Source organism: Cetorhinus maximus, chromosome 24 (assembly GCF_964194155.1).
Source record: "Cetorhinus maximus chromosome 24, sCetMax3.hap1.1, whole genome shotgun sequence".
In the NCBI taxonomy this organism is placed as follows: Eukaryota; Metazoa; Chordata; class Chondrichthyes; order Lamniformes; family Cetorhinidae; genus Cetorhinus; species Cetorhinus maximus.
This window is the reverse complement of record NC_135902.1, coordinates 33,309,837-33,333,981: the sequence shown is the minus strand read 5'-3', so window position 1 is coordinate 33,333,981 and position 24,145 is coordinate 33,309,837. Positions and strand designations below refer to the sequence as shown.

At 42.8% G+C, this 24,145-nt stretch overlaps 1 protein-coding gene across 4 annotated transcripts in view; it reads right to left on the bottom strand.

The window, feature by feature from the left end:
- Window positions 1-24,145, bottom strand: part of ccdc57 (coiled-coil domain containing 57) — a 184,594-nt gene that overhangs the window by 38,403 nt on the left and 122,046 nt on the right. For all 4 annotated transcript variants that reach the window (XM_078570969.1, XM_078570970.1, XM_078570972.1 and 1 more), the window contains 3 exons: window positions 21,956-22,056; window positions 13,074-13,274; window positions 11,347-11,403 (listed from right to left, as the gene is read on the bottom strand). In XM_078570969.1, coding sequence (XP_078427095.1) covers window positions 11,347-11,403; window positions 13,074-13,274; window positions 21,956-22,056 — 359 coding nt within the window. The remainder of the gene's footprint in view (window positions 1-11,346; window positions 11,404-13,073; window positions 13,275-21,955; window positions 22,057-24,145) is intronic.

The window sequence follows — 24,145 nt, the reverse complement described above, 5'->3', positions numbered from 1 at the left end:
GGCAATCTTCATGACCCCATTGCTTCCAAATTATTTCAAAGCATAAGGATATAACTTTCTTATTCCCTCTTCTTTGCTTTCGGAGGCAGCTACTCAAGATCCTGCCATTCGCACCTCCTCTAGACACATCTTTTGTTCCTTTACGTGTCCCATTACCACTCCCTTTAGTCTGGCACCACAAAACCTTTTGTCATTTAACCTTTCCTGCCTCCTAACCTCTCCCCTTTTCACTTGCTCAAAACCTATTAAATTTCTAATTTTTCCCAGTTTTGATGAAAGGTCACAGGCCTGAAACTATAACTCTGTTTTTCTCTCCACAGATGCTACCAGGCCTGCTGAGTATTTCCAGCATTTTGTGTTTTTATTTCAAATTTGCAGCATCTGTAGTGTTTTACTTTTATATTAGGATATAACTGGACTTGTATTCCATGGGATATTTGTGGGGGTCATTTATCAGAGCCTGTTGAAAACCTTCATTTCCCAGTATCCTTGCAGAACCCTTAAAACAAAAAAAAACTAGGGAAGCTTCCTATAAAGTTCAAAAGTCTAGTGGTACAGCTCAAAAGTGTCAAGCATCTTCATTTTCAATTGAAAACCAAGGTGAATGGTCAAACTCAACCAGTGCAGATACAAAGTTAGAAAAAAAGGGAGAAAACAAATGTTGTGAAACAATACTTTATACAAATGACTTATTTACTGATTTAAAAGAAATTAAATTGATTGCTTCAAAGTCACATTCCAAAGACTTGAAATCAAAGTTGAAGATGCTGAACATTTGCATCACCATATCTTCTACATTCCAAAGCCATTAAAATGGAGACAACCTGTCTGAAAAGCCTTGCCAGGAACAATTGCCTCGAAGGAGTATGAATGGGTGCCATCTCCTACCCCATTAGCAAAACATCCAGACAATCACCTGGGCACTCAACTGGGTGGAGACAAACCATTAGACATAATCATTTGGACAAAGTGACTCTGACTATGAAAGGAACATGCCCAGACGTACAGGGGGTCCTTATTTAAAGTTGTGGCTGCGTTCCTGAAAGCCACAACGTTAAGTGAAACAACTTTAAGTGAGTCATGAGTTCCTATAGGAATCAATGTAAACGTCAGAGTTAGGTTCCTTTGGACATTTGTCGCCAGGAAAAAAGCATTGTATAAGTTGAAATACTATACCGTATGCGTGCAGCACTGTGCATTCTTAGCTGAAATAACTTACAAAATAAAATAAATCATTACATATAAAAGAAGTACAATACATGGTATAATTTTTTTTAAATTACTTGCCTCAGTAATTTTAGATTGACCAGGCTCCATCTAGTGGCAGCATTTGGTTTGTACAGGAAGCTGATGGAATCCTAGGGCTCTTTGCACTGACTAATGCCTGTCACTAGATGGAGCGCAGGAGCTTCAGAATCATTGCCAGGAGTGGAGCAGCTGAAAACGGACGCTCGTAAGAACAGAGCGGGAGGCGAGGGACGGAGGCAATGCCAGGGTCGATGTACGCCGGACAGCAATGTCAGGAGGGGGGAGGGGAGAGGGGGAAGAGAGGGGGGGAGACAGACTGGCTGGAGAGCAACGGGGGAGGGGGAGGGGTATGGAAGCATACTGGAGAGTGACAGGATTGTGGGGAGGGGTGTGTGGAGGGTGGAGGCACACCGGCCAGAGAGAAACATCGGGTAAGAAGGCGGACGGGCTGGAGAGTAATGTCGGGAGGCAAGGGCGGCGGCGCTGCAGGAAATGTTTTGTGCGCAGGCAGGTCACAGAAGAGGAAGTCTGAGGCAAATGATTTTAAAGTGAAACTGGCGATGTTAAATGGATATACTGGCACTACTTTATTAACAACGTTAAAGTGAAACAATGTTAAGTGAGTCGACGTTAAGCGAAGACTTGCTGTATTTGTGTGTGTGAGAGAGAGAGAGAGAGAGAGAAAAAGCTGGAGTGTTCTTACTATTTTTCTTAGACCAGGTTAAGTACAATTAAAACTCAAGGAAACCTGTCTGAATGTGTCTTTTATAGTCATAGCAGGTAAACAGTTAAAACACTCATTGAATTGGCAAGCACATATATTTTAAGAAAATCCTGTTGTGGTCAAACGAAGAGTGGGAATAGAGGGAGGGCAACCTACCCCTCCTCACCTGGTCATAAAAATGAACCACAAAGTAGAGGGCTTAGTCGCAAAATGCAGCTTTGAAGCATCACTGGTTTTGGCATTATGTGAGCCCGGAGTCCACCCCTATAGCTTCCAGTGAAGCACATGCCAATCAGCCTGTTAGGCAGGGTAGTTGCATTGGGCATCCCATGACTGCTTTGGAAGCATGCAAAATGACAGATTGTGATGCCAATTAGCATCTAGCGCTGATTTGGCACCCAACCTACCATTTTGGACCTCGCGGGTCCTGTTGATGTCTCTCTTAAACATGCATAAGTGGAAATGTTTTCAGCTGCAAAAGGTACCATCCCATTAGTACTATTTAAATAAAGGGATCACAATGGAACTTACAGTGAGGTGATTTTGACTTTCTTTTGCTATCGCAGTTAGTAGAATTACTGGCTCAAATCTTACCTTCAGGGTTGGAACCCCTGTTTCCGACCCTGAACAGACAAAAAAAAAAATACACACTTACCTTCCTCCAATATTTCAGGGCAGTCTCCTGATGGACGATCCCACAGAACTGCAATAAACCTCAGAGGGAGCAGCAGAGAGAATCTGTGCAGAAACCACGCCCCCTGTTTATGACACTTACCCACCCTTCCCCCTCACACACCATACCCCCTTACACACCCACTTACCTTACCCACTATACCCCTTACCCACGTACCGTTCTCTCTGTAGGTTTTCAAAGAAGCTTTGGGACATTTAAACTCTTTACGTACAGAATACTCCCCACTAACCTGACCTGACTAGCCAGCCCCCACCCCAAAACGACACCTCCGACTCTCCCCGGCCAGCCAACTGCCACCCCCCCCACCCCTGCCAAACCGACTCCTCCCGACCCGACCTGACTAGCCCCCAACTCCTGCCTTGACCCGACTCCCTCCAACCCAACCACCTTACCCACCCCTGGAGGATCTGGGCCATGATGTATTGTGTTGTTGGGAGGAGCTCACGCAAGTTGTTTGAATTGGGAGTGGTGCTGGACCTTTGCAAGGAGCGGAGTGGGTTTTAAAGGGCTCTGAGCAGCAAACTTTAAGAGGTGCAAGTTGGTTTTAAGGCGCGCTGGTTGGCTTTAACATGTGGTAGCCATCCACATACCTGGGCTGCTACTAAAGTGCGCAGCCAATCATCAGCATATTTGTGCTGGTTTACATGTCCTAATCTTGGATATGAGCAGACAGCATGAAGTTTGCATGCTGCCTGCATCACCTCCATCAGGTGATGGATAGTTGCACGTCCCAACACAATGCCCACAAACGGGCCACATCCAATTTTTAGCCTCTTGAATTTTAAAATATTTCTGATTTTATGACCATATGAATTATGAGCAGGAGTCGGCCATTTAATCCCGTGAGCCTGCTCCACCATTCAATAAGATCATGGCTGATCTGATTGTGGCCTCAACTCCACATTCCTGCCCACACTCGATATCCTTTGACTCCCTTGTTAGCCAAGAATCTACCTAGCTGTGCCTTAAAAATATTCAATGGCCCTGTTGCCATTGGTCTCCAGGGAAGAGAGTTCCAAAGACTAAAGGCCCTTGGAGAGAAAACATTTCTCTTCATCTCAGTCTTGAATGGGAGACTGCTTGTTTTTAAACAGTGTTCCCTAGTTCTAATCTCTCCCATAAGGACAAACATCCTTTTAGCATCCACCCTGCTGTTAAGTCCCCTCAGCATCTTATATGTCTCAATAAGATCACTTCTCATTCTTTTAAACTCTAATGGATACAGGCCCAGCCTGTTCAACCTTTCCTCATAAGATAACACCCCCATTCCAGGTATCAGTCGAGGGAACCTGCTGAACTGCTTCTAATGCATTTATATCCTTTCTTAATTAAGGAGAGCAAAACTGTACACAGTACTCCAGGTGTGGTTTCACCAAAGCCCTATACAACTGTAGCTAAACATCCTTACTTTTATATTCCATTCTGCTTGCAATAAACGACAACATTCTATTTGCCTTCCTAATCACTTGTTGTAACTACATACTAACTTTTTGTGATTCATGTACCAGGACACCCAGATTCCTCTGCACCTCAGAGTTCTGCAATCTCACTTCATTTAAATAGTTTACTGATTTTCTATTTTTCTGGCCAAAGTGAACAAGTTCACATTTTACCAAATTATTTCCATCTGCCAAATTTTTGCCCACTCACTTAGCCTATCTATATCCCTATGAACATATGTCCTCTTCACAACTTACATTCGTACCAAACTTTGTGTTATCAGCAAATTTAGCAACCCATACATTCGGTCCCTTCACCCAAGTCAGGGAAGAGAAAAATGTTGCACCAAGTATGGGAGGCGGTAGTGTAATGTTAATGTCACCAGACTAGTAATCCAGAAGCCCAGGCTAATGCTCTGGGAACATGTGTTCGAATCCCACCACGGCAGCTGGTGGAACTTAAATTCAGTTAATAAATCTGGAAATAAAACCTTGGGCAGGATTTTCAGCTTGGCGTGCGGGTGCGCCGACACGCCTGAGCGCGATGATGTCGGGCGAGCATTTCGATATCATCGCGCATTCGTGCGATAATTCAGTTGGCAGGCGCGCGCAAGTGTCGACAGCACACCCGCTGACAATTAATAGGCCTATTAAGGCCCTTAAGCTGGTAATTAAGTTGAGTTTTTCGCTGCCCGTTCAACCTTACAGTTGGTGGGCGGGCGAATAGGCCAAGTGGCTTTGCCTTTTGTGTGAAACCTCATCCACGGACGGGATGACGTTTTCAACAGTGAATAAAACAATGAAAATTTTTAAATCTCATTTTTAACATGTCCCTGCTCATGTGACAGAATCACATGTGGGGACATGTTTCCCTTATTTTTCAAATCTTTATTTTTAATTTTTAAATCCTTCAGCTCCCTGAGGCAGCTCTGTGCCTTCAGGGAGCTTTCAATGAGCGCGCATATGCAAACTTCAGTGTTCGCACTCCTCCCACCCCCACCCAGGCAGCACTGAGGCTCTGAGCATGCATTTCACACTGGCTAGCTGTTAACTGGCCAGCCAATGTGAACTTGCGGTCTGGGCCCGATCACGGGTGGTGGACCATTTCTCGGCCGTTCCCAGGCCCACCCGACGAGGGGGAAATCCTCCCCTTAATCTCAATAATAGCGACCATTGTTGTAGAAACCCGTCTGTTTCACTAATGTCCTTTTAGGGAAGGAAATCTGCTGTCCTTACCCATCTGGCCTACATGTGACTTCAAACACACAGCAATGTGGTTGACTCTTAATTGTCTTCTGCCTAACAAGCCATTCACTTATATAAAACTGCTAAGAAGTCTACAAAAAGGAATGACAATGAAGGATCAATCAGCATCAACCTTGGCACCAGAAACAACAATGGTACCGTGGGTGCTATGCCAGGCCACGAGGTTACATGTTGTGGTTGCATACAATTCTGTTGCTGCTGATGGCCCACAGCGCCTCACGGATGCCCAGTTTTGAGTTGACCCTGCAATGCCCTCGTTACTAACATCTGAGGGCTTGTGCTGAAATTGGGAGAACTGTCCCACAGACTAGTCAAGCAACAGCCTGACACTGTAAGGCATGATTCCGTGAGTATGACTATGTCAGGCAGGGTCATCTCAAAACTGGGCATCCACGAGGCGTTGTGGGTCATCAGCAACAACAGAATTGCAAACAACCACAATGTGTAACCTCATAGTCTGGCATAGCCTCCACTCTACTATTACCATCAAACCAGGGAATCAACCCTGGTTCAATAAAAAGTGCAGACGGGCATACCAGGAGCAGCACTAGGTATACCTAAAATTGAGGTGTCAACCTGGTGAAGCTACAACACAGGACTACTTGCCAAACAGCAGAAGCAGCATGAGATAGACTGAGCTAAGCGATCCCACAACCAATGGATCTAAGCTTTGCAGTCCTGTCACATCCAGTCGTGAATGGTGGTGGAAAATTAAACAATTAACTGGTGGAGGAGGAAGCACCAGAAATATCCCCATCCTCAACGATGGGGGCGCCCAGCACATCAGTACAAAAGTCAAGGCTGAAACATTTGCAACAATCTTCAGCCAGAAGTAGAGTGAATGAACCATCTCGTCCTTCTCCTGTGGTCCACGGCATCACAGATGCCAGTCTTCAGCTAATTCGATTCACTCCATGTGATATCAAGAAATGGCTGAAAACACTGGACACTGCAAAGGCCAAGGGCCCTGAAAACATTCGGGCAATAGTAGTGAAGACTTGTGCTCCAGAACTAGCTGTGCCCTTAGCCAAGCTGTTCCAGTACAACTCCAACACTGGCATCTACCCAGCAACATGAAAAACTGCCCAGGTATATCCTGTCCACAAAAAGCAGAACAAATGCAACCCAGCCAATTACCGCCCCAACAGTTTTCTTTGAATTATCAGCAAAGTAATGGAAGGGGTCATCAACAGTGCTGTCAAGCGGCACTTACTCAGCAATAATCTGCTCACTGATGCTCAGTTTGTGTTCTGCCAGGCTCACTCAGCTCCTGACCTCATTACAACCTTAGTCCAAAAATGGACAAAAGAACTAAATTCAAGAGGTGAGGTGAGAGTGACTGCCCTTGGCATTAACACAGCATTTGACCAAGTGTGGCATTGGGGAGCCCTAGCAAAACTGAAGTCAATGGGGATCATGGGGTAAAATCTCCACTGAGAGCACAAAGGAAGATGGTTGTAGTTGTTGGAGGTCGATCATCTCAGTCTCAGGACATCACTGCAGGATTTCTTCAGGGTAATATCCTAGGCCCAGCCATCTTTAGCTGCTTCAATGACCTTCCCTCCATCATAAGGTCAGAATTGGGGATGTTCACTGATGTTCAGCACCATTCGCATCTCCTCAGATACTGAAGCAAGCATGTCCAAATGCAGCAAGGCCTGGACAACATTCAGGCTTGGGCTGATAAGTGGCAAGCAACGTTCATGCCACAAAAGTACTAGACCATGACCATCTCCAACAAGAGAGAATCCAACCATCTCCCCTTGATATTCAATGGCATTACCATTGCTGAATCCCCCACTATCAACATCCTGGGGGTTACCATTGACCAGGAACTGAACTGGACCAATCATATAAACACTGTAGCTACAAGAGCAGGTCAGAGACCAGGAATTCTACAGAGAGTAACCCACCTCTGACTTTCAAAACTCTATAGATTTTGGAAAGGTTTCTGCTGACTGAAAAGTAGCAAATGTAACCCCACTATTTAAGAAGGGAGGAAGAGGAAGAATGGAGAACTACATACCTGTTAGTTTGACGTCAATAGTAGGGAAAATGTTAGAATCAATTATAAAGGATGTGATAACCAGACATTTAGAAAAGAAAGGTAAAATTGGGCAGAGTCAACATGGATTTATGAAATGAAAATCATGTTTGACAAACTTGGAGTTTTTTGAGGATATTATTTGTAGCATTGATAAAAGAGAACCAGTGGATGTGGTGTATTTGGATTTTCAGAAGGCTTTTGATAAGGTCCCACACAGGAGGTTAGTAAATAAAATTAAAGTACATTGGATTGGGGGAAATATACCAGTATGGATTGAGAATTGGTTAACAGACAGAAAGCAGAGAGTCGGAATAAAAGGATCATTCTCAGGATGGCAGGCTGTTATTAATGGGGTACCACAAGGATAGTGTTAGGTCCACAGTTGTTCACAATCTATATAAATGATTTGGATGTGGGGACCAATTGTATTATTTCCAAATTTGCTGATGACACCAAACTGGGTGGGAACATTAGTTGTGAGGAGGATGCAAGGAGGCTTCAAGAGGACTTGGACAGACTAAGTGAATGGGCTAGAACATGGCAGATGGAATATGATGTGAATAAGTGTGAAATTATTCTCTTTGGTAGAAAAAATAGAAAGGCAGAATATTTTTTAAATGGTGAGGTTGGGAAGTGTGGGTGTCCAAAGGGACCTGGGTACCCTTGTTCATGAGTCACTAAAAGTTATCAAACAGGTGCAACAAGCAATTAGGAAGGCAAATGGTACATTGGCCTTCATTGCAAGGGGATTTGAGGACAGGAATTAAGATGTCTTCCTGCAGTTATATAGAGCCTTGGTGAGACCACACCTGGAGTTTTGTGCACTGTTTTGGTTCCCTTGCCTACGGAGTGTTATACTTGTCATAGAGGGAGTGCAATGTCACCAGATTGATCCCTGAGGTGGCGGGATAGTCTTATCAGGAGCGATTGGGGAGACTGGGTCTGTATTCCCTAGAGTTTTGAAGAATGAAAGGTGATCTCATTAAAAATTACAAAATTCTTTCAGGGCATGACAGGGTGGATGTAGATAAGATGTTTCCCCTGACTGGGGAGTCTAAAACCAGAAGATATAATCTCAGAATAAGGGGTCGGCCATTTAAAATTGAGATCAGGAGGAATTTCATCACTCAGAGGGTGGTGAATCTTTGGAATTCTCTACTCCAGAGGCTGTGGAAGCTCAATCATCGAGCATGTTCAAAACAGAAATCGATGGATTTCTGGAGATTAATGACATCAAGGGATAATGGATTTAGCGCCGGAAAGTGGTGTTGAGGTAGATGATCAGCCGTGATCTAATTGAATGGCAGAGCAGGCTCGATGGGCTGAATGGCCTATTCCCATTCCTACATTCTTATGTTCCCCAAAGCCTGTCCACCATCTACAAGGCACAAGTCAGGAGTGTGATGGAATACTTCCACTTGCCTGGATGAGTGCGGCTCCAACAACACTCAAGAAGCTCGACACCATCCAGGACAAAGCAACCTACTTGATTGGCACCCCATCCACCACCTTCAACATCCACTCCCTCCACCGCTGACGCACAGTAGCAACAGTGTATACCATCTACAAGATGGACTGCAGCAACTCACCAAGGCTTCTTCAACAGCACCTTCCAAACCCGCGACCTCTACCACCTACAAGGACAAGGGCAGCAGATGCATGGGAACACCACCACCTGCAAGTTTCCCTCCAAGCCACAAGAATTAGAATTATATTGCTGTTGCTTCACTGTCGCTTGGTCAAAATCCTGGAACTCCCTCCCTAATAGCACTGTGTGTGTACCTACACCACATGGACTTCAGAGGTTCAAGAAGACAGCTCAGCACCACCTTCTCAAGAGCAATTAGGGATAGGTAATAAAAACAAAAAACTACTGCGGATGCTGGAAATCCAAAAATGCTGGTCTAGCCAGCGATGCCGTCAGTGAAGGAATTAAAAAAAAAGTAAAGAGGTCCAGGCATGCGATGGTAGCAGCTTCACGCACCTGGAATTCTCTGATTTTGCTGGAATGCAACAAATACGAATCTTTTGTCTCTCATGTCAGCAATAAAACAGAGAACATCCAGTCCCACCCCCATTTCCCATATGCATCTGGTTTGACAGCAAAGAAAGCCTTTCCACAGTAACACAGGCCTCCAAGTTGGTTAAGGGCAGTGAAAAGAACAGGTCAGTGCAGTGAATACCAGCCCGGGTACCCCAGAGCCATTCAATACCAGAAAAGGTTAAAAGTTACATCAAGCCAAGCTAGTTAAAATCAGTCAGTCAGTCATACATTCCAAGAAACTGCAACGCTAACAGGAAAGACAAGGAGTGGGACTAGTTGGATTGCTCTTGCAGAGAGCCTGCATGGGCTTGATGGGGCCAATGGCTTCTTTCTGTGTTGTACATGATTCAACGAATACAATGTACAAACATGTTAGCCACTTACAATGACATCCCCTCACACTTGTTAAAGAGCTTCAATCATTTAGCATGATGAGGTAGTGTCTGTTCATCCCCATTGCCTTTACGTGTATGCATTTCTGTACTTCAATATTTTTAGTGCGTAAAACCTTTTTATGGTGTGTAACTATCTGCAGCTTGCATCACACAATATGGACTGCACGTTGAGCAATGTGAATTACCGCATGGTCATAAAATAACATACGGGATCCTTGGCTTTATAAATAGAGAAATAGGGAACTAAAGCAAGAAAGTTAAGTTAAACTTTTATAAGTCACTGGTTAGGCCTCAGATGGAGTATTGTCACCAGTTCTGTACACCTTAGGAAGGAAGACCTTGGAGAGATTGCCAGGGTGATGTACTAAAATGGTTCTAGAATTAATCAGTTTTGTGGAGAGAACACAGAAGCTGAGGATCCCTTTAGAGCAGAGGAAGTTAAGGGCACATTTAATAGAGGTGTTAAAATTTATGAGCAGTTATGCTCATAACAGGGGAGTGGGACTAATTGATAACTGATTCAAAGGGTTGGCATAGGCACCATTCACTGAATGGCCTCTTTCTGTGCAGTATGATTGTATCATTCTAGGAACTAAACTTGATTTGGTGCCTTGAGAGACAACACATGTCAATCCTATAATTGCTGCACGAAGGTGTACATAACAAACAGCCCCTGAATCTGTAGAATCTGGTTTAAAGGGAAGCAATGCAACAAGCTGAAAATTTGCAAAATATGTGCTTTTAATGCTGTTGATTTGTTGCATTTTCTATTGCTAGAAGTCTAAAAGCAAACAATGAAATATGAAATAAATGCAACTAAGTGCTTGATGGGAAAAATATACTTCTTTAGAACTTATATTTTTCCCATCAAGCATTTATTTTCTTTAGAACTTAAGTAGGCATATAAGATGTTCATAAGATCCAGGTGTAGAAGTCCACATTCCTGCAGTCTGAAATAAATTCAAAGAATTGACTTAATTATGAAGATATTGGTTATGTGTCTGTTACCATTGAAAAAGAATGCACTAACTGTAGGTTGGATATTTACTTTAATAAAGCATTGGTACTGTCAAGTTTATTGCAATCATTGTTGACATAATTCATACTTAGAAATAATTTGACTTACAAAGCGCTTCGGAGACATTTGAAGAAAAAAACACATCTGACAGTTTTAAACATTCAAATACTTAGAAAGCTTTGTTGTGCATTAGCAAAGATTCAAATCTGCTAGCCACAGATAGGTTATTGGATTTTGCAATTCTGTGCCATGTTATGCAGAGTAACACTGCAAGCACTTGGTTTGACTGCATTTACAATGTCACTACACATTAACAATCAGAACAATTTAGCCCTATGGACGATGGTATGTTAAACTATTCTATTGAAGGAAGCTATGTGGAGATGAGATCCTCCTAAAGGCAATATGGGAGGAAAAGGGTTACTCATTGCAGGATACCTTGTAAATAAGAGTTGTGAAATAACCATGTACCTGTTCAACCACCACTGGAGCACGGCCACTCATCAAATCCAGCTTCAAAGCTGAAACCTGCAAAGAAGATTCACTTTTTGAGATGACGTTTTTCTTCTTTGTCCTTCCAAAACTGTTCATAGGTTACTCAGCATAAAAGCAGCAGGCAACCTGTTATCTGGTTCTTCTCAATGGAACTCATAAACCAAACATGAGATATGCTGTACTTTATGGTGGTTCCTTAAAGAGATACATCTGACTTGCATCAAATGCCTCTCCTAACTAAAATTAGCAACCTGCCAAGAGAGGACCATTTCTCTGAAACGGTATCAGCATGACAGTAGGTATAAAGTGAACTTAAAGTACTTTTTTCAGAACAGGGAATGCTCATTCTCTTCCTTGTTGACATTTCAGGAATGTTTTGGCAGATCCAAAGAATAAATTAATAATTACCTTCTGGAATATTTTATTTTTTCATCCTAGCCAACAGCTTGTATTTATATATCACATTTAACATAGTAAAACATTCCAAGGCACTTCAGAGGAGTGTTATCAAACAAAATTTGATGCCAAACCACACAAGAATATATTAGGACAAGTGAACAAAAGCTTGATTAAAGAGGTAGGTTTTAAGGAATGTCTTAGAGAAGATGTAGGTAGAGAGGCAGAGAGGTTTAAGGCAGGGAATTCTGGAGATTAGAACCTCTGTAGCTGAAGGTATGGTCACCAACAATGGGGCGATTAAATTTGGTAACATGCAAAAGGCCAAAAATGGAGGAGTGCAGAAATTTTGGAGGGTTGTAGAGCTGGAGGAAGTTAGAGATAGGGAGGGGAAAGGCCATGCATGGGTTTTGAAAGCAAGGTTAGAATTTTAAAACTGAGGTACTGCTGCACCAGGGGACAATGTAGATCAGTGAGCACAGGGGTGGTGGGTGAATGGAACTTGGTACAAGTTAAGATATGGGCAGCAGAGTTTTGGACGAGTTCAAGTTAATGGAGGATGGAAGGAGGCAGACCGACTGGGAAAACATTAGAATAGTCAAGTCTAGAAGTATCAAATGCATGGATAAGAGTTTCAGCAGATGAGACGAAGTGGGGTTTTACATGCGATGTTATGGAAGTGGAAGTAGACAAGTCTAAATCGTGGAGCAGACCTGACTGATATGTGGTCAGAAGCTCAGGTTCAAATAGGATGCCAAGGCTGCAAATGGTCTGGTTCAGCTTTAGACAGTGACCAAGGAGTGGGGTAGAATTGCTGGCTAAGAAACAGAGTTTGTGGCAGGGACTGTAAACACTGACTTTGATCTTCTCAATAATGAACTGGACAAAGTTTCTGCCCATCCAAGACTGGATGATGAACAGGAGCATGAAAATTCACAGACAGTGAGAGGGTTGAGAGAGATGGTGGTGAAGAAAAGCTGGATGTCATCAACGTATACATGGAACCTGATGTTGGCTTTTCAGATGATGTTGCCAAGAGGCTGCATGTGGATGTGAAATAGGAAGGAGCCAAAAATTGACTCTTGGAGGGCTCCAGAGGTAATGGTGTGGGAGTGGGAAGAGAAGCCACTGCAGGTGATTCTCTGAATATGACTGGATAGATAAGAATAGAAACAGGTGAGTGCAGTCTCACTCAGCTGCAGGACAGAGAAGAGATGTTGGAAACATATAATAACAGGAAGAAAAATGGCCTCAAAGATGAAACATTTATTTTGGGGTTTGCTCAGTAGTAGAATTTAGCTCATTACCTGATTTCCTAAAGCCACTGCTTCTGAGTTTTGTTGAAGATTACCCTTAAAGTATTCGTCTGCCTCTCTGCGTGCTTCTACCAGCTGTAACTCCAGTTCAGCAATTCGCTCATTTAGTCTCAAAATTTCTGCACTTGTTCGCTGTTCCTGACTGGTTAATTCATATCGCAACTGGTCAATTTCAACCTGTTTCTGGCGTGTCTGTGAAGGAGGACCAAGAGTTCAGAGTTGCACACTTAGTAGTCCAGGTAAAATAGGTAAATTTCAGACCTCCATTTAAACTGATATATGTGAATCAAAACACAGGGTTCCCCTGCAATCTTACTTGCAATTGGCAGTGAGGAGCATCCTGCATAGCACAGTGGATTTTATCATAACAGCTAACAACTGTCAGTAAACATGGTAAACTATGAAATTTATATTACCAAACTCTGCTCATGATACTAATAAAAAATTTAAAGGATTATACCAGAACATAATGGGCTGAATTTTACAGGCCACCTGCAGGCAGGAAAGTAGGCGATTGGACCCATATATTAGGCCCACCCATCCCCGCCACGATTTTATGAATAGTGGGGGATGGTGTTGGGTGGGTCGCCCACCCATGGTCCAATTGGGTCCCTTAAGTGGGCAATTAGTGCCCAATTAATGGCCTCATCCCATTTTCACCCTCATTTAACGGGCAGCAGGAGAAACCAGCACTCAACGTGCAGCCTGGCAGGTTTAACCCTGGCTGCTGGCCACTTAAAAGGGGGGAGGAGGTCGGGTTGCCTCTTGCTGAGCCCCAGTGCCAATTAGAGGCTCCTGATCACAGTTTTACTGTTCCATGTTCACCCTCCCCCCCCCCCCTCCCCCCCCCGCCCTGTCCAGCATGCCCCCCACACCCAATATCCAGGGCCTGTCAGCCTGGCCCCAGGGAGATCCCAGGACATACCCAAATGTCTGGGTCCATCAATGAATGCCACCTCCTTAGCCTACCTGTAGCACCAGCAGTGGCCACTGGTCCTGATTGGCGCTGTCGGCATGCAGTGCTGCCAGCTGTATGAGGCAGGACATCCTTCTAGAGATGGTCAGTAAGTCTTGCCTCATGCTAATTAAAGGGCTGTCCCCAAAAAATTAAAACAGAGCAAGGAGGCTAAGCGGAGGTAGGCTTGCTCCTGACATTTATGCTGGGATGCGGGGAGCCCGCAATAGGCAAATAACCCAGCCCAATGTCATCCCATCACTGGAGCAGACAGGTGCCCCATATATAAGATGGTAAACACTCTGCACAAGTTTGCAATTGCCCAATTTATGCTAATCTTTTTGGATGGGATGTAAGTACATGAGTCCCATACATTTGTATTGGAATATGACATGAAAAGAACATGATTACAGAACCCAAGAACAAAAAAAATCAAACAGAAGAAAATTCTGATCTCTGCGTCTCTAACCAATTTGACTACTGGATGACTATTTCAGTGGTAAAGTACCCCTGTGATTTAAGGCTTCGGCCTCATTCACATTCACCAGGTGTACCAAGGTTGTCAAATAGGCATCATGGCAAAGCTTATCTGATGCAGCAAAGCTCGTCAGACGTGGCAAAGCTCGGCAGATACGGCAAAGGAAAAAGGATTGGAGCTGCTGCCAGGAAGGTAAGTCATAGAGGGTGTGGCAGTCCCAGAGTGACAGCTGTCCAGATTATGTCAGTGAGCCCCGATTTGCCTTTGATGGATACCTTTTCTCTTCCATAACCCATGTAACTAATTGAAGCCTGCACTGCCTGAATTAGCAACTGTGGTGTTATTTACATCATAAGACCTTGATTTCCACATTAAATGGAAGCTCACATCTGAAATAGGTGAGCACTTTGAACACCCAGGTGAAGACCCTTTTTAAAATGGTATCGGCCACATCGCCAGTGTTCACAGGGCAGGAAGGCCATCAATCCCATTTTGAGCTGTTATCACCCAATTAATGTCTGGCAAAGGGAGTTAAAATCAACTCAACTGTGTTAAAGTTTTGGAAAAAGGAAGAGAGAATTAATCATGTTATTTTTTAATTCATTACAGTTGTTTGACAGCAGTAAAATCAAAAATGGCAATTCATTACCTAAAGGAATCGTGAGATGAGGGATAGAGCGGGAAAGTGGAGTTGAGATAGAAGATCAGCCATTACCTTATTGAACGGTAAAGCAGGCTCGAGGGGTAGTATGACCTACTCCTGTTCCTATTTTTAAGTTCTAATGCCTACGCTCCTGCTCACATTCTGTGATCTTTCATTTTGGAGGAAGTCAGATCAACCAATCAACCAAGCAGTCAGTTCATGCAGGCACATTTTATACCTACAAATCAAATGGTCAGCTTCACATTGTTCAGTAGCTTTAGGATGGCTCTGGTCTATTAATTGTTTGGCAATATGTCGGCTCCCCATGTTAAACTAAAGTAGATATGTTGACTTGGCTCTCAGTAGAATTATCACGACTTTGGATTTAATGGCTCTAAATGAAATCTCTGAGCTATGTTTATATCATTACAATTGTGAATGTGGCATGAAATCCGAGTGTGACTACACTTCAAAAAGTACTTTGTTGCTGCAAGGCACATTGGGTCATCCTGAGGTTGTGTAAGGTTCTACCTGAATGCAAGTCTTCCTCTCTGTAAGTTACCATTCAAAGCACAGAATTCCATTCTTCACAGGTATTATAAAAACAAATGCTCATCAATGGGACAATAGATTCGGAAGCTTAAATGCAAGATACCTACATTGTTGGTGTCTGCATGCATTTAAAACCTTAAAAAAATGCAATTATATTTCTTCAAGCAATCGGAATAAAAGATATCTCATAGTTTAGACTTATGGAGTAGAAACTGGACAGCATCCAAAATTGGGCTCAATTCTGGCATAGCACAGTGACAGCAGTAGGTTAGCCTGAATAAAGTACTGTGACTTTGTGATAATGTTCATTGTCTAAGTTCATAGGATACATAGCGGACATTCCAGGTATTCTCCAGTAATCAATTTAATTGTTAAACCTGGGTTACACTAACTCAATATGTTGAGAGTGCAACAACCCAGGTTTCAGTTCATAGGGGTCTCCATGCTCACGGAAACAGTTGCCGAGATGTTTACAACGTAAAGAGCTTAAAACCTGTGAAAGCAAGCGAGTGGTTTATAATGTTGCCTAAACTTTAGGTTGTGATAGCACCATAGAACACACCCAGATCTCCCATAATGGCTCAGCAAGTTTATCCAGTGACTAGCTGCATCATACAGGCTAGGATAGCTCTATATTCAATCTCTGGTCTGATTATCTCAGTCAGATTGCACTTGACCCGATGTCCTCTAGCTTACAGAGGGAAAAATGAATCAGCCTGAACATTATAGTGATCCTGTTGGAAATGCATGTGAGTGAGAGTCAAATAAAGAAAGGATCAAACTCAGATGTAATGCCCCTGCTATTGAATAGTCTGACAATATTCATCAAGACTCGCATATGAATATTAGCGATGCAGATGACACAAAACTTGAAAACATTAGCTGTGTCCATATGCAGCAAAACCTGGATAATATTCAAGCTTGGGCTGATAAGTGGCAAGTAACGTTCATGCCACACAAGTGCCAGGCAATGACCAACTCCAACAAGAGAGAATTATCAATATCCTGGGGGTTACCATTGACCAGAAACTGAACTGGCCTAGCCATATAAATACTGTGGCTACAAGAGCAGGTCAGAGGCTGGGATTTATGCAGAAGGTGACTCTTGACTTCCCAAAGCCTGTCCACCATCAACAAGGCTCGAGTCAAGAGTGTGATAGAATACTCTCCACTTGTCTGGATGAGTGCAGCTCCAACAACACTCATGAAGCTCGACACCATACAGGACAAAGCAGCTCGCTTGATCGGCACCAAATCCACCACCTTCAACATTCACTCCCTCCACCACCACCAATGCTCAGTGGCAGCAATGTGAACCATCTACAAGATGCACTGCAGCAACTCACCAAGAATCCTTTGACAGCTCCTTTCAAACCCGTGACCTCTACCACCTAGAAGGATAAGGACAGCAGATGCATGGGAACATCACCACCTACATGTTCTCGTCCAAGTCACACGCCATCCTGATTTGGAGCTATAGCGCCGTTCCTTCACTGTCACTGGGTCAAAATCCTGGAACTCTCTTCCTAGCAGCACTATGGGTGTCCCTAATGTTTTGATGAGGTTTCACTTACTCTGTGAGTGACTTGGAGGTAGTCAGCATCTAGTTTTTTTGAAACTATTTATTTAGAACTATTTATGTCCAAGACCTCATGGTAAGCACATTGTTCTCAGGACACAAACTGTTTTGTGTCTTGCTCCCTCGGAGCCTCTTGGTTATCTGATCCTGATGTCCTGCTTACATCATCATTAACATCATTGTCTAATTAACATAACCATTACCCCTTTATTCTACATCACCTCCCAAGTATAATCTCAAAACTGTTACATTATTTTGTTAAACTATTTATATTACATTCCCGCCATCTGTTGACCTCATGCACTGTTTATAGTTTTCAGCCAACTCCAACCTCCGCCACCCCCCAATCCAAGTCACTTTCGCCAAAGGCATCAATTCCCCAGTGCTCTCAGCTCTCTTGGAGGACGTGTAGGATGTATGTGTTCCCCTATCTTGTCCTTGGAAGGCAAACACATTGGTGGAGTGGAATAGCAACTTCTCACGACAGCTGACTCCTGGGCTGTGATAACCTGAATGTAAAGGCAGTGAAAACCAATCAAGGAAAAACTGATTCAAGAGAGAAACCTTCAGGACTCGAACAATCACAACCCCTTGATAAGGAAGATAATTAACTGACATTTTGTCTGTAATCTTCTTCTGCCTTGCACACTGGGGGATGGTAAAAGCACTGGCTTGAGAAAATGAAGCACTTTCAGCTCCTATGAAGAACTTTGCAGCTGCATCATTCACTGCTGCTGTGACAAGAGAAATATTCAATACCTGAGACATGAATGAATCTGGTAGATGAAAAGAACAAAGAACATCTTGAAGACACTGCCAGATACAAGGAAAGGAAGACTTCCCTACTACTCTTAGGGTAGAAATTTCACTTTCTGGAGACAGTGGTATCATTCAATGCTTGCTTCAGCATGAGGCTGCTCCGCTACAGACAATGGGATCACTGGGTTCACATGAGGAAATAGGATTGCTTCATCATCAACAATGGAATAAACCTCCAGACCAGGATCTTTAGGAAGTTCCTGGATGGTACTCTCCAGCTGTAGAAGATCTGTAGTTTGGGCCTCTGCTTCTTTACTGAAAGAAGGTTTGAGTGCATTCCTGACTTGCTGGTGAAATCCAAATGTGAGCTGCAGCTTACATTTGCACAAATTAATAAGCTCTGAATTTCCACTATTGGTTTGATACAACTTGGAGTTTTACATCTCATTCTCCTTGGATAGCTTTCTGCTGGCTGTACGCAGTTGTTGATGCATATCATCAGTGGGTTCAGTGGAATAAGTAGACAAATTCACCTCTTTATTATCTTCTTCAATAAAAGGATAATTCTCCTCAAAAGACACAACAAAGACTTCACAAGCATTGACAGTGCAATCAAAGAGTGTAGTAAGATCTAGGACCTCTTCTTCCAACAGATCATCTGCTTCTGCGGTGGCTTCATGCATTTGAACTCTGTCCTGAAAGAGCCAACCAAGGTCTGGAAGCTCCGATAGCGGATGGTCACTGTCTTTGTTAGTACATCCTGTTTCAGCCTCTTCTAGCCTGTCTGCAAAGAGAAATGAGAGATCTGCAATTTCCTCCTGTGGTCCTGTGGATGGTGTTTCTGCAATAAAGACCAGCTCACTGTGTTGACTTCAATTTCTGCTGCAGTTTTGAGCTTTCCAAGTCCTTCAAGCAACTTTGGAAAATTCATCTCCGAGTATTGCTCTGCTGTCTTCTATTGTTACCTCATCAACCTTTTGTAGAAGATCAAGCTCTAAACACACTGACATGCTAAGCAGAGAAATTTGCTGGCTCAATAAGATATGAAGAGTTTTGTTAATTTCTTTATCTTCATGCCTAAAGGCTGTAGTGAACTGACCATTCACTTTTAAGGTCTGCACTCCCAGGCCCCTGTAGCTTTATTTTAGATGGCTGGATTTCTACTTCCTTAAGCCAGTCCAATTTGTCCAATAAGACTGTGTACCCAGCCCTAGTGTCTAGTTTAAACTCTGTTCTGTATCCTTGGACTTCCAGCTGTACAGACCAGAACTGCTTATCAGGATCTTTAATTTCTCCTAGGAAATCGTCAGGTTGAAATGCTGTATTTCTAATTTCCTGGACTTCAAAATGGTTGGAAGCTTGTTCCAGCTTTCTTCCTCTAAATTGAAATCAGATCTGCAAAATTGCATAAAATGTCAGGGCTTGCCACACAAAAAGCTTTTGGTTCCCCCTGCTGGGCAGTCTTCACAGTGACACTGCCTTTTGGCGCCAGATCTGGAACATTTTAAAATAGATGGAAGTGTTCCGCCTGCCCCTTCGGCGGTTTTGGAGGGCTTTCTTGTGGGTTTTTTGTTGGGATGGGCTCCCAACTTTGGGCCTAAATACTGGATGGACCCCTCCCAAGCCTCGGCATCTCCCCAAAGTATGCCCTGATTCTGATGTCGCAGCTCCATATGCCTTGCAAACTGTTCAGCCTTCTCTAATGTTAAATCCTCCTTGGTTTGCTAAACGTTCAACAGGCTGTTCTGTGTCTTGCTTCCTTGGAGCCTCTCGATCATCTGACTCTGATGTCCTGCTTACATCTTCATTAACATCTCATCATTGTCTAATTAATATAATGATTAACCCTTTGCTCTACACTATAACATATGGATAGCAGTGGTTTAAGGAGATTGCATGCTACACTTTCTCAAGGGCAATTAGGGATGGGCAATAAATGTTGGCCCAGCCAGCTACGCTATGACGAATAAAAAGAAAACTGTGAGCAGCATAGTAATAAAGCTCAACGGGATATGGACAGGCTCGTGGAATGGGTGGACAAGTGGTACATGAAATTTAATGCAGGTAAGTGTGAAGTGATTCATTTTAGTAGGAAGAACAAGGAGAGGTACTATAAAATAACGAGCACAAGGAGCAGGGGGAACTGGGGATATATGTGTACCAATTATTCAAGGTGGCAGGACAGGTTGAGAAAATGAAAAATAAAGCATATGGCATCCTGGGTTTTATCAATTGGGACATAAAGTACAAAAGAAAGGAAGTTTTGATAAACCTGTATAAAACACTGGTTCAACCTCAACTAGAGTATTGCATCCAGTTCTAGGCATCACACTTGAGGAAGGATGTGGGGACATTAGAGAGGATGCAGAAAAGATCCAGGGATGAGGAACTTCAGCTAAGTGGATAGATTGGAGGAGTTGAGGCTTTACTCCTTGGAGAAGAAAAGATTTGATAGAAATGTTCAAAATCATGAGTGAACTGGACAAAGTAAATAGGGAGAAAATGTTCCCATTGGCGGAAGGTTCAAGAACCAGAAGGCACTGATTTAAGGTAATTGGCAAAAGGAGCAACAGTAATATGAGGAAAAACCTTTTTATGCAGTAAATGGTTAGGACCTGGAATTTACTGCCTGAGAGTACGGTGGAGGCAGATTCAATTGAAGCCTTGAAAAGAGAATTGGGCAATTATCTGAAAAGAAAAAAATAAAAGCAGGGATACGGTGAAAAGGCAGGGGAATGGGACTAGGTTGGATGCTCTTGCAGAAAGCAGGCATGGACATGATGGGCTGAATGGCCTCCTCCTATGCTGTAACCATTCTACAATTCTATATTTGTCCTTGGAACTATACCCCAGGAAGTAGTTGACACCTTCAGGAGAGGAGGGGAGCAAAATCAATCTCATCCCTTAGTATACGAATCTAAATAATGCTTTGATTTCCAGTCACAATATATAGCAAGCTCCTGTCATCAATACATAAGATTTTGTAGGAAGCGATATTGGGAATAGTCAACTATTAAAGATGGGAAAATAGCAATAACATCCAGATATTCCAAATCAATGATTCGAATATATATGAAGTAAGCTTAATGACTAATGTCAGCCGAGGCTAAGAGACAGCTCTCACCACGATGTCAGAAGGCTGTGAGTTCAAGTCCCACTTGACACTTAAGCACAAAGTCTAAGATGACACTCAACGCAGCAGTAAGGAAGCAGATGAGATCTTTAACCAAGGACCCATCTGCCCTTTTTAGGTGGATGTAAAAGATTCCATGGCTGTATTTAAAGAATTCTCCTGTTGTCATGGTGAACCTTTATTCCTCAGCCAACAATCACTAAAAATAGATTATTCTGGTCATTTATCTCATTGCTAGTTCTGGAACCTTGCTGTGTGCAAATTGAATGTTGCATTTCCCTATATTACAACAGTGATTATACAAAAATTTACCTCATGCAAAGCACTTTAGGATATCCTTAGGTCATGAAAGATACTATATAAATGCAAGCTTGTTCTTTCTTTTCTTTAATGTTAAATGGCTCTGTCATAGGGTTTCACAGGATGTGCTTAAAAGTAGAACCTTATGAAGGGGTATCATCAATATTAACTATTCTACCTCTGTCCATTAGTCAGCAATTTCAAAAATCTCCTATTTGATGGCAGGATTTAAAAAAAAATTCCCCTTCTTGCAATCTTATGGAGATGCAAGTCATCTGGAATTGAATAAATTAATTGGGCTTTGACAACAAGCAGTTTTACTGAATCAGCAAGAATTGGTAATCTTTTCCTTTCTATTTAGTGTTTCAGAGTTGCTAGTAATTTTAGCCACGGTCTGGCAGGCAAGAAGATCAATGCATCTGTTTGGAGACATTTTCACTGTAGGTTTCCAAATGCTTTTCTGCAGAACATTACCTGCTGTGTAAGCTGTATTACCAGAGAGTCTAAATGTACAATCCGAGCTTCATGCTTCTTTGTAGTAGCAGCTGCAGAGACTTTTTCAGCACGAAGGCCAGCTAATATAAAGGGAAAGAAGGGATTGATGTATAAAACAATCTGCAATACAGAAAGAGTCATTACAATGTTTTTAAGGTACATTTAACAGTCAGTTGTGTTCTGATCACTTAGCAAAAAGTTATGGGCTCAAGCTCCACGTTGAAGAATTTGAACTCATACCACTGTGAATACCCCAATAACAGCTGTATGAATGTGGAATGCTATTCCATAGAAGGCCATGGATCCAAAATTGATAGAGATGTTTATATTCATATAGCACGTTTAACATAAGAAAACATCCCATGGCACATCACTGAAGCATTAACAAATATGCAGGCAGATATCCAACAGCTTGGTAAAAGAGATAGGTTTTAAGAATCATCTTAAGGAAGAAAGGGAGGAAGAGAGACAAAGAGGTTTAGGGAAGGAACTGCAGAGCTTAGGGCCTTGGCAGCTGAAACCATGGCTGTCAATACTGGAGTGATTAAAATAGGAAATATTCAAGAAGCCAGAATTGGAGGAGGACAAATATGTTGCAGCGTTTTGGGGTTGGAGGAGGTTACGGAGAATGGGAGGGGTAACGGCATAGAGGGATTTGAAAACAAGGATGAGGATTTTAAAATTGAGTGTTGCTTAACTGAAAGCCAATCAGCATGCACAGGAGTGATGTGAGGAGTAGAGTTTTGGATGACCTCAAGTTTAGATGGTAGAACCCAGTAGGCCAAGGAGTATGTTGGAATAGTCAAGTCTAGAGGCGACAAAGGCATGGATGAGGGCTTCAGCAAATGGGCTGTGGGGTGGGGGGGGGGCAGTCAGACAATGTTACAGAGGTGAAAATAGGCATCTTAGTGATGGGACAGATACGTAGTTGGAAGCTCTTCTTGGGTCAAACATGATTCCAAGGCTGTGAACAGTCTGGTTCAGCCTCAAACAGTTACCAAGGAGAAGGATGGAACAGGTTACTAGGGAATGGAATTTTTGACAGCAACCCACGGCAATGGCTTTGGTTTTCCATGTTAATTGTATAAATTAAAGTGTCTACAGGTGGGGTTTGTAGAGTTAGGAGCCATACATTTGTAATGTTTCACTTTGTGAATAAAACTAAACTGAGTGAAGATGTATGGCTCCTAGCTCTACAAACCCCACCTGTAGAAACCTAACCTTAAGTTATACAATTGGCATTCCCAATATTTAGCTGGGAAAATTTCTATACATCCAGTATTGGGTGTTGAACAAGCAGTCTGACAATTTAGAGACAGTGAAGGAGTTAAAGGAGGTGGGGCTGATGTAGAGCTGGAGGGGTCACCAGCATACATGTGGAAACTGACACTGCTTTTGATATCGCTAACATGCAGCATGTAGATAAGAAATAGGAAGAGTGAAAGAGCAGGGAGATAAGCTGTTGCAGGTATTTCTCTGGCTACAACTGGATAGACAAGAATGGAACTAGGGGAGCGTGGTCCTAATCAACTAGACGATGGTGAAGAGATGTTGCAGCAGGATAGCATAGTCAACCTTGTCAAAGGCTGCAGACAGGTCAAGAAGGACAAGGACAGACAGTTTACCCTTGTCAATCACAAGGGTGACAGAAGCAAAACAGAACCAATCCACATAAAGAGAGGCAAAGAAGGTGCCCATTTGATGATTGGATAATTACCTTTAGAGAAAACATATTGTAGGGCTAAGGTGAAAAGGCAGAGGAGTAGGGTTAGCTGAGTTGCTCAACCTGCATGAAACCGATGGGCCAAATGGTTTCCTTCTGTGCTGTAACCATTCTGTGAATCTATCACCACTACCATTCAATATAACAATGGACCCTCTTATGTGCTTATTAAAACAAGCAAATAAGGGCATGGCAATGCAACTAGATAACAGGTCTGTCAGCTCCACATTGCTTGGTTTTGTGGACAATATTTTAATCTTCTGTTATAATGGTTCGCTGGAATGACTGACAACCTCAAAATTGTACACCCATTTTGTAAAAACCTGGGGCTCAAGATTAAAGTTAAGAGAATGGCAAACTTCTACTTCAAAAGCAAGAGGAGGTCTTTCCCGTAGAACCACAAAGAGAATTGATGGATTAAACAGCTAACACAGGAGGTAAGGATT